This window comes from Notolepis coatsorum (assembly GCF_963971535.1).
Source record: "Notolepis coatsorum genome assembly, chromosome: 10".
NCBI lineage: Eukaryota > Metazoa > Chordata > Actinopteri > Aulopiformes > Paralepididae > Notolepis > Notolepis coatsorum.
The window spans coordinates 24,627,205-24,639,169 of NC_140174.1; the positions used below are offsets into that span (position 1 = coordinate 24,627,205).

At 41.2% G+C, this 11,965-nt stretch overlaps 1 protein-coding gene across 1 annotated transcript in view; it reads right to left on the minus strand.

Annotated features, from left to right (window-relative positions):
• Window positions 1–11,965, minus strand: part of capn15 (calpain 15) — a gene marked incomplete at its 5' end in the record, with an annotated part of 132,473 nt that overhangs the window by 31,028 nt on the left and 89,480 nt on the right. Inside the window, one exon of the mRNA XM_084322971.1 lies at window positions 2,307–2,468. Within this exon, the coding sequence (XP_084179097.1) occupies window positions 2,307–2,468 (162 nt within the window). The remainder of the gene's footprint in view (window positions 1–2,306; window positions 2,469–11,965) is intronic.

Here is an 11,965-nt window from a genome sequence, read left to right on the forward strand (position 1 = left end):
AATACAATTTTCATTCAATCAATCAATCTGCGCGGTGAATAACACCATGCTCAAAATCTAAGCAAATTAATAGATGGAAGATGATTAAACAGAAGGTTTTGTAGATACAGTACTGAATTCTGCCATCCGGACACATGCAATTTGAAATATGATTATAGAATATCAGGCATAAAATGGTTATGCGATTAAAATGCAATTAATTAAATTAATGAATTACAAATCCTGTAATTAATTAGATACATTTTTTTTATCGCCTGACAGCACTAATTATAACACATTATATAACCTGTATCATCTATTATAACACATTATACAACCTGTATGATCTATTATAACACATTATACAACCTGTATGATCTATTATAACACATTATACAACCTGTATGATCTATTATAACACATTATACAACCTGTATGATCTATTATAACACATTATACAACCTGTATCATCTATTATAACACATTATACAACCTGTATCATCTATCATAACACATTATACAACCTGTATGATCTATTATAACACACTATACAACCTGTATCATCTATTATAACACATTATACAACCTGTATCATCTATTATAACACATTATACAACCTGTATCATCTATTATAACACATTATACAACAGGTAGTTATGACCACGCATTGTGATTGGTCGAGAGCGTTCTAAACAGTGAGTATATTCATGATACACTCACGGTTAAATCACCATGAATATACGACTGCGCTGGCTTTAGAATGTTGTAGAAAGTTGTAGCAACTGCCATTCATCAAACGGAAACTAGGTCAATATGACCTACTCCGCGGACAGCGTTACGTTTGATTTAACGTACCAGTTAACCATAAATGAGTGGATAGATAAAGAGGACGGGCCTACATCTACCGGTATTTAGAAAAACAGAGTTGTATGTTGAGTTGTTTTTTTGTGGAGGACATCTTCAGTTTTGCAGGAATTTTGGAGAAAGCATGGCACTTGAGACAAAACACACTATATCCTATATAATTGTATATGAATTCCTCTTGTTTCTTTGTTTACATACATTGCTTACAACTTGTGTTATATTACCTTTTATTGCATTTTCTTTTTTTTGTGGCCATCTTGGTCTATATGTCATAATTTGTCAAGTAATTTGTCAAGTGTACTATTATATACTTATTGTTTATGTGTCTTGTAAGCCCATATGGGCTGGGCATACACCTGTATGTAAGACACGAAAATAAAAAAAACATCAAATCAAATCAAATTAGACATGCCAATCCAACAAAAAATGAGCTGGACGCGCTGGAGAAAAGCCGCAATGAAGTCAACAGCACCAAGTCGACAGCCTGGGCATTGAACTGGCCAAGGTGCTGATCCCCCAAGGTGCTGATGACTTTCTCAGATTTCCTCTTGCATTAGAGTCTAATAAGTCATTCGTTTTCGTTGCCAAGCTTGTTGTTGATAGCCTACTCCATTTGAAATTCCATAGCAACGAGACATCTTTAGGAACAATATTTCTACGCCAAGTTCACTGAAATCAATATAAAAGACCCTAGAATTGTCTGTATTCATCCTATATTTTTCCCGACGCAACCTGCTGTATAAAAGCAATAATACACAAGAAGCCGTGGGATGTCATGAATATGGCCACGGCTGTGATGCCTACGGCACTCGAGCTTCGCTCCCGTGCCTGCGGGCGCATCACAGCGGTGGCAATATTCATACCACGGCTTCTTGTGTATTATTGCTTAACCTCTTACCACGCACCGGCCCGAAATCGGGTCGCCATGCCCATGCATGCACGTCGTGGCCCTTTGCGAGCGTCTACCGGCTCTGGGCTGCATTTTTCGCCAAACATATAATATACCGTTCGAAACATCCATTTGTCCCCGTTCGAACGCCACCTCACTCGACCAATTCCGTGCCTTGGTTCTCGAATTACATGCCGATACGTCAGGCAAGCGTCTTTTTATGTGCCAATGACCACTTCAGACAATATACACTCGAGAACTGACCAATCACCGCTGATGGCAAAAATTATTGGTGATATCGGTAGATGTATTTCCTCAGATAGCTGGTATATTTAGAATTGTAACCACTTAAGCATTTTACTTTGGGTATGCAATCGTCAGGCGTGTTGTGCAAAACTAGCCCCATTTTTGCCCGATGCATAATGTGGTTAATACAGGCTTCAATAGAAATGGCACCAGAGGCTGGCACCAAGTAGACCACAGAACGCTGGTGTTCTTACATGATGACCCTTCCTTCTTTTATTAGTTTCCTTGCTCCGCACCAGGAAGTGAACGCCTAAGTCTGGTGTGCTACCTGCTTCCCTCCTGGAAGAGGGCGAACTCCAGCGCCGTCCTCTCCAGCACGGTGAGGGCGGTGACGGTGACGGGCCCGCTGGCCTTGCTGGGGAAGCAGCCCTGGAGTCTCACCTCCTGCCAGTCCGAATGGATCTTACAGATGTCCACCGAGTCGAAGTACCTGCAGAGGACGGACACAGACACCTGGGTTAGAGGAGAGTCTGTAGGACAAGGGGTAACATCCAGGGAGAGATCCACAAACTCTTGCGGGTAAATCGCATAGCGTTGTGTCCGACTCTTAACCACCAAAACCTGCATGGACTACAGCGTATGACGTATATCACGCCAGTTAGGGCACCTTGTGTATGTACAGTATACTGCACCTTGTGTATACTGGTTACTTTTATTCTTACTCATAGTAGATATTCAGATAAAAATTCTTTATTGCCTATATTTTTTTGTAACATAATATAACCGCATACAGACCCGCATGTGCACCTTTGTTTACAGTTTATTTTTCTCATATTTTTATATTCAGAGTTAATTACCGGTATATTGTTTACACTGTTTATTTCTCTCATTATGTTTATATCCAGATCAAATTGTATCGCCTATATTTATGTCTTTCTTCTATTAGCCTGCCCATACCTGTACCTCCCCTCCCCCATGCTGCTATGACGCCCCGATTTCCCCCAAGGGGATCAATAAACGAATATCTTATCTTTATTTAATCTTGGTGTGCGAGAGGCTGAGCTTCTGGGGGTTCAGCATGTCGACTCTGTGAGCAGGAAGTGGAAGTGGCTCCTGAGGGGGAAGAGTCTCTTAGGTACGAAACTCACTCCCTTTCCTGAAATGTTGTGGTGAACGCTCACAGTGAGACCAGCGGCTCCGTTTATAAAGCCACACAAAAACCTGCCTCTTCATCGTGACTTGCCAAGAAAATCGAAACAGGTTTTCATACATCAAACGATTGAACCGCCTCCACTGCTGAATACGAGGATGAGATCCGGGCAGGGGTAACCCTACCCGCTCTAAATCATATCTGACAATGAAAGATCTCTGATGGGAGGGAGGGTCCCCTGGGATCATATCAAATGTACATTACAGTCATTTAGCTGACGCTTTTATCCAAAGCGACTTACAAGTTCTGTACAACAAGTCAGCAGGAAGGGTACAACTCTGGCAGCTAAGGGTCAGTGTTCGTCAAACGGTATCAAACTTGAGTGCTACAGTCTTGAGTGCATAGTAGTATAGACATATTAGCATATTAGGTAGTAGTATAGGCAAGGTAGTACGTGTTCTTCTGACGTACTTCCGTATTTACCATTTATCATCTCTGGAGCTTGGTCAGAGCTTTCCATTATCGATCGTGATTAACTACATTATAGGGCTGACCTCGACTAGTCGAATAGTCGACTAATCGATCGAAAGGAGCCGTAGTCGACTGCCAATCTCTTAGTCTTTTTTCTTTTTCTTTATCATTCCATTTGGGCTGTGGGGGGTGCTTAATGTCTGATGTCTTAACGTGCAACGACCCGGCCCCTCTTGAGGACGATTTGCCCACCGGCGCGACATGCCACTACAATATACAATACAATATACAATAATAATAATAATAATATTATATATATATATATATATTGTATAATAATATACAATAATATAACAATATAACAATAACAATAATATACAATACAATACAATATATAGATATAATTAAAGCCCTATTTGTTGCCTGTCGACAAAATCTGTTCAGCGGTTCTCAAGTTACATGCCGATATGTGAGGGGTGCGCCGAAGTGCACAGCAGTCTTTTATTTTTTTCGAATACCACCCGTGACTCGCGAGGCTCTACCTCAGTCAATCATTTGGCGATCCGGAAGATTGTTGGACAGGGTTGTAACCAATGAGTCTGGCTTTCCAATGATACCCCACGTGGGAATGAGCGAATCAGGGATCTAGGTGAAAAGTCACAAGCGCAAACAGGAAGAGAAATTTCTCTCTCACTTTTCACCAAAATCGCTCCTAATCACTAATTCCTGAACGGATCTTTATAGAATTTGGACATGTACTACACAAGACTCCCGGCTATGGACCCATGGTGTTTATTTTTTTAAATACTACTTCTGGACTACTAACTACTACAGAAAGACTTTTTCTACAACTCAAGTTCAGACCTATGTTACTCTATTTCATTAGCACTAAAAGTGAATTATCTTTATTGTATAATATACATCTTTCAAAAGAGACCAGGCTCATGCATGTGCTATAAGTATAAAGTATAGTATTTTGGTTTGCAAAGAAAGTATGCAGTCCCCAAGTTCAAGTTGGGGGCGCCTGTTAAGAGGTTACTGTCTGATTTAAGCGCCTCCCCCCACAGCCCAAATAAAATTATCCAAATGAAGAGGAGGAAGTATGACTGCAACTGCAACCCACACGTTGAACTGATGTGGAAGTATGTCGGTCTAACTCCCACGTGCAAAATATCTGCGGCAGCCATACAGGATATCGGCCTTTAATGCTTTGCATTTGGGAACCGTCCCATTCTCTGGATAAAAAATGTGACCAGTTTCAAGTCCCTATTCCGTTTCCATTGTACTGTAGCCCCGCCTCCACTTCACCACGGTTGGTTGAATCTGTTTAACTAAAGGAAGCGGTATTTCTGGTCAAGTGTAGGGGGAGTTGTGATTAGGGATGCACCGAATGGGAAATTCTTGGCCGAAACCGATACCGAAAATAGGAAACAGTTGGCCGAAAACCGAATGCCGAAAGGCCGAAAATGATTCATAGAATAGATTGTTTTTTACCAATGTTGTTCAGCTACCTGATTATGGAAAAATATATGATTATGGCAAAACTTTACTTAAATAATAAATAATCACTATTATGGGTCCATAAAACATTTATTCAGCACTTCTGAATGCATACAGTACATTAATTCCAAGTCAAGTGGCGGACATCTGTGCTCTACTGAGCGCACCTTTCTAGTCCGCAGATGAATGTGCTCTCTTGACTTTGGCACAGTAGACGCGCGACGTGTATTCTCGAGAATGATAATAATAATAATGCTCTTCAGATTATATTATCAACGACAGACAGCGTCAATGTGAGAAACACAACCCCCCCCCCTCTTAAGTTAACCGCGACGGGCATATAGTAAATAAGGATATAAAGCATGTTAAAGACGCATTTATTGGACGCGTTGCGCGCTGAGTTTACATAGAAACAGCGCGACACATAGAAACAGCGCGCATGTAATGACTGAAGCCACGTTTTGATGACATCATCACAACAACACGCGTTAGGTTACAGGTTGTTTCTGTTTCTGTGATATATTTTCGGTGAAAAAACTCTTTCGGCCAAAAGCCGAAAGGCCATTTTTGGTCATTTTCGGCCGAAAACTTTCGGTGGCCGAAATTTCTGTGCATCCCTAGTTGTGATCCTTAATTTCTTTTTCACCATGCATACATTTTAAAACTAAAATAGGCAAGGTAGATTACTTAGTAGCAAAGTGCATAATAGTAAAAGCGGGTACAACGTTTTTTTCCTTTGTATTTATTGAAGTGTGTTTTTAGAAGTGTGTAATTAGAAAATTGGGCAGGTTTCGCCTGTCCCAACTGTGGTGGAGCAAGGGCCAAGAATAGCCTATTTCGCTTTAACTAAGTTAAACACACACATACATGGAGTGTAATTAAAAGCATGCAATTAAATTAGGTTTGATGCTGCTGGTTGCAGCACCCGGCGTCGTTGTCAGAAGAGATCATCTGGTGGACTGAGTTTCCATAGTCGATCAGCAGAAACTCGGGCGCAAGGCAAACTAAATAACGTTTAGCAAGAAACTTGACACATCCACAGATTAAAAAAAGATTACAAGATCAATCTTGGGATTTTAATAATCGATTAGATTCAAAGGAAACAATTGGATATCGATTGTTTTCATATTCTTTCCCGGCCCTAAAGTCTGGAGCCCCTCCACAGATGATAAATGGGAGACTGAATTTATGGATGCACAGAATGTTTGTCTTTTTCTTTTGTATACCCAAATGAGTTTTATTTTATAGTAGTGTTCTCATTTCTGAAACAGAAACCCATAAACTGTGCTCTCAGTGTCATCTTCTCCAATTCATGTTTGGAGCAGCTTCTGGCTTTATACCTGATGACAACACAAATTTGAGTTTTAGCTGCTCTAGTTTTTGGGTTTGGCACAGTCATTCATTTTAACTAACATCCCATAACGTCTTAAGACCATAGGAATAACATGAATGAACATTGGGTGTAGTTCCTCTTCAACGCCCCTTCAGATCCTGACTTGCTACTACAGTGGAAACCCTGCTTCACTGTTGTTCAGTATCTCTGTCTCAGGAGTGCCAGCAGGCTACGTTATCAAACACGCCCCGCTGAGTCCACAGTACTGAGTGAGAACTGGCCAACACGCTCAGGATACATACATGACACATGGGACCAACACACTACAGTAAACAACACACAGAACACACGGGACCAACACACTACAGTAAACAACACAGAGCACACATGAGAGCAACACACTACAGTAAACCAGACAACAGTGCAGAGAGACAGTCTAGGGCTGAGCCCAAACGTTTGAACCTTCGTTCGTTACGTTGGCATTAGAATTCTAAATCAACATATGAATTTTTTATTTTTAATAAAAAATAATATATATATTCATTCTGTTTAAACCAGGGGTCTCAAACTCAATTTACCTGGGGGCTGCTGGAGTGAGGCTGGGTGAGGCTGGGCCGCATCAAGTATTCCAAAAAAAAAAAGTACAACTGATCCAATCTTCTCACAAACTCACTAAAACCTCACAAACACCAGCAACTGAGCATTCTCAGTGGACTCATCCACAGCTATGGAAATGCACTGTGCATTTTTTTTTTTATTCTATCACAAAGCTGTTCAAATCAGCCAGTATTTCAGTTATTCTGGTTGCTGTGCTATCTGAGGAGGATTTGCTTTTGTTTGCCTTCAAACATGGTCTCCATCACTTCAGTCATACATTCTTTTATTATTTATGCATCAGAGAATGGCTTCTTGTGTTTAGCCAACACCCATGCCACTGAGTGAGGACTTGGTTGCTTTTTCTCGTTGTGACATAGCTTTAACAATAATTCTGCTTGTAGCTTGATATGATGATTTCATTCCATTTATTTTTGTGGTTTTTAGCACTGAATTTTGAGGAAAGGTTGCATCAAAATAACTGTTTTGTTTCATAGTGGTGTTTCAAATATGCCACTCTTCACAAGAGCTACCGTTTCTTGGTATAATTAGGCACATTGGTTTGGTGCTGGGAGGATGCACGCATATTTTTCAGTCCATTCACCTTCACCATTTGCAGCGATTTTCACTGTCGACTTTTCTTTTACTGGCCATCTTTGAGCATGCCATATTTTTCTACTAACTGCCTGCTGGCGAAACTAGGCTACTAGCTACATTTATATCATGGAGATAAAACTGGGAACGAGGTTACTAGCTACAGTACCTGCAGATTAGACTACCAGTAGATGCGCTGTCAACTCTCGCTCTGACTCGGACCCGTTGAAAGAGACGACACGCATTCCGTGAAGACCCGTCCTACACTGCCTCTGATTCGCAGACTGTGGGTGGGGGAAAAAACGCTGACGGGACGCTGAATGTGATTGGACCAGAGTCGCCAGACAGACACAGACAGTGGAGCAGTGCAGCCGGACAGGCAGAGCACTGCTTGCAGAGGAGATAGCGGAGAATTTCGAGGATGCCTGCCATACGCACTGGATATATTTTCCTTCCACTTGGTATCACTCCGGAATCACGTTTCAACCAAGTCACTAACGTAACGTTGCTGTCATGAGCCTGCGCTATGGTAGCCTACAAGTGATAAAATAAATAAAACATCCAACTCGCACAACGATGCAGCAAAAAGTTGCGCGCGGGCCGCACTAACACTAAACTTTGATGTCAAGTAGGGGGCCGCAAAATATCATCCAGCGGGCCGCAATTGCCGCGAGTTTGAGACCCCTGGTTTAAACCAATGGGGTTTTTCTTCACAGTTGCAGATACAGATTAGGCTACACTAATATTATAGTATTAAAATAAACTGATGAGTTATATTCATTAGAAAGTTGATTTAATTGATTTAGTTGGGTTGGGGCTTCTCCCTGGGCTGGGTCTGGGAAGTTGATTTAATAAAAGAAAAAATACTCATTGAATCAGATTAATCACTTTATTCAAATTGAGGACTTAGTTTGAGTATATAAAATGTATTTATTAAAAAAATATATATATTCAAAACGAAGGTTCGAACGTCCGTTCGCAAAAACCTGACGAAGTTCGAATCCCAAAAACAGGCTTCGGGGACAGCCTTAAGAGACACACACAGAAAGACACACACATAAGCACACACAGGCCAGGCACACACAAGAACATATAGACAAAAACTTGAAAACACACAGACACACGTACAACTACACACCCACGCAAAGATTGCTGGACTCTCCATTATGAATTCCACCATGATGTAAATAAAAACCTAGGCAGGCGAACGTATGCAGTAGTTTTTAAGGGCAAAGCAGTGTCACTCAATAGAGACATGACAGGTGAAGTTGGCTCGAGGCTCTAACATGCCGACGCAGACCAAGGATCCCTCGCTGGCCGCTGGAGAGATCAATTCAACCGGAGAGAAGATAATCTCCCCATCCAGACACAATTCAAGGCAAGTCTTTATCATTCCAAGGACTTTTCATGTTTTGCTAAACATGCCTAGTGGCGTGTGGGCGTTCCACGCGGTTCCAGAGGGTTCAAGATTTCAAGATTCAAGAGTTCAACTAAACTCTTAACGAAACATCCGACAACATAGCTATTTGTATTTTCTGTGCGGCGTAACAGCATAACTGAACACAAGTTCCATCAATTATCCCGACGACACCGGGGAAGTGCGCCGCAGCCTTGAGATATTTTGTATTCATATTTTTTTTTGTGTCCACTGGGAAAGGAAATAAAATTGCAAATTGGGGTCTCGAAAGATGTCAAGCCTCTGCTAACGGAAGGTTATGATAAATTATCACTGATGAATTGAAAATTTAAGCATTTGCCCCTGGGAGTGGGCGAAGCGGGAACATCTCTAACTGTAAAGGACGTCTTAAGGTAGCCGGGTTGTGCAGAAGTGCCTCTGTATTGGTACACCGGTCAAAAGTATGAAGGATCAGCGATGAAAGCCCTTTAATAATTGATTTCTTCTCGCGTCAATTCCATTTCACATATAACCCTGCCGCAGGTGGTCACAGATGATTTGGTAAATAGTAGATGGACTGCATTTATATAGTGTTTTTATCCAAAGCGCTTCACAACTCATGCCTCACAGTCACCCAGTCACTCACACCTTGGCGCGGAGGCAACCGTGCAAGGCGCCAACCCGCTCATCGGAAGCAGTTAGCAGGGCTTAGGTGTCTTCAAGGACACGCCGCCGGGAGGAGACGGAATCGAACCCGGAACCTTCTGATTACCAGACGACCGCCATACCTCCTGAGCCACTGTCGCCCCATTTAGATACTGCATCTGGGCAACAGGATACCATATGAACAGCATACTGTACTCTGCAAAATGGAGGAGAACTGAGCACGGTCTCGTGCGGCCTCTTGATCAGTTCAGGTGGAATCAGAGTGATCCCGTTCCCACTTCATCCAACTAGGAGAGAGAACTCCACCCACACTGCAAAAAATTGTCTCACAGAAATAAATAAACTAAAAACTAGTTTTTAGTAGGGCTGTCCGTTTATCGCGTTAATTAGATTAATTAATTACACAGCAAATTATCGCGTTATGAAAAATTTGCTCAAAATTAATTACAAAAAATATATATATATTTTTATAAAGTTATTATTATTATTATATATATTTTTTTAATCTCATTCATTCCATTAAAACGTAGAATAAACATTTACAGATTTTTTTTTTTAATTGTCCATTTGCATGTTCTTGGTATCTGAATCTATGGATCTCAGGGAATGTATTCCCAGTGTCAGAAATACTGTGTATGTTACTAGGCTTGAGTAAATTGTAATGAAACAAATGAAAATATCAATTCAATTATTTTTATTTATTTGTTTTACTGTAAATAACACCATGTTAAAATTGACCAGACCTGAAAAATCTAAGCAAATGAATAAAGGGAAGATGATTATACAGAAGGTTTTGTAGATACAGTACTGAATTCTGCCATCCGGACACATGCAATTTGAAATATGATTATAGAATATAAAATATCAGGCCTAAAATGGTTATGCGATTAAAATGCGATTAATTAGATTAATTAAAAATCCTGTAATTAATTCGATAAAATTTTTTAACCGCCTGACAGCAATAGTTTTTAGCAAATCAAACGCTTGACACAAGTCAAATAATTTGCCAGTGCAGTAAGCAAAATATCTAGGGTCTCTCTCTCCCGATTGGATAAAGTGGGAACGGGATACCAGGCAATGTATTTTCTGCAGAGCGGAGGGACTGGGGGGCCCCCCGAGAAACACCTGGCGCAGAGACCTGGAGGCAGACACCAAGACCATGAAGATGACCTGGAACCAACTGGAGAGAACAGCTCAAGACAGAGATGCTTGGAGATCACTTGTTGACGGCCTATGCCCCAGAAGGGGTAGCAGGCGTAAGTAAGTAAGTAAGGAGGGACTGGGAAACCCATGTTACTGACCATCAGTGAGGGCTGTTGGAATATAGAGCTATTTAACACTTATTTTAACAAAAATATACCAATTTCATCCTGTAATAGCCTAGCTGCAGAGTTTTGAATATCTACACAGAGCACTAACATGACGGGCGGCTTTCACTGCACCACTGAGTCTGTATCACTTTTAACTGCATCATTCAACAGCTGAACACACATTTCTCCTGCCTCTGGCTGCCGCTTCCAATAAATCACAAGCTCCGTGGGAAGTCCTCCCCTCTACTTCTTGACAGTTTTCAACCTTAGGGATCTCTTCGCTAACCGACAGCGATGTTTCCGACAGTTCGAAAAGTTGATCCACTTTTCTGTTCCCGTCAAAACGGATTCAAATGTGGCGGAGGCAGACTCCCTCGTTCGTCAGACAGACGCTCCTCGCCGAGAAGTGATTTGTAACAAACGTAGACGGACAGGCGGATCTAAAGGGTCAACGATGTGGCCTTGTTTTACTAATAGGCGGATATGAACCTTTTCCTTCTACGTTTCATTTTAATTTATAAGAAAATCCACTTCCTGTATTGTTTGGATTGAAAGCGCACTGACTCTCGGACATATGTATAAACAAACTGTATATACACGCACACACAAAGACATACATATAAACATACTGTATATACACACACTCTCAGACATATGTATAAACATGTATACATGCACACAGACAAACGTCCCTTTAACTTAACAACCTCCCACTGTGATGCACTGCTTTCATTTGTATACATCAACTCTCTCTCTCTCTCTCTCTCCAAAGACAAAAGAGAGAGAGAGAGAGAGAGAGAGAGAGAGAGAGAGAGAGAGAGAGAGAGATGGGCAGTCAGGTGCTTAATCTGTGTCCTAGTGTGAGTGTATCCCCACTCAAATCATTGAAATACAGGAGGGAGGCAAGGCTGGATATATTTGATAACGGCTTATCCATTTAATCTTGTATTTATATAATACAAGGCTGCCCCCT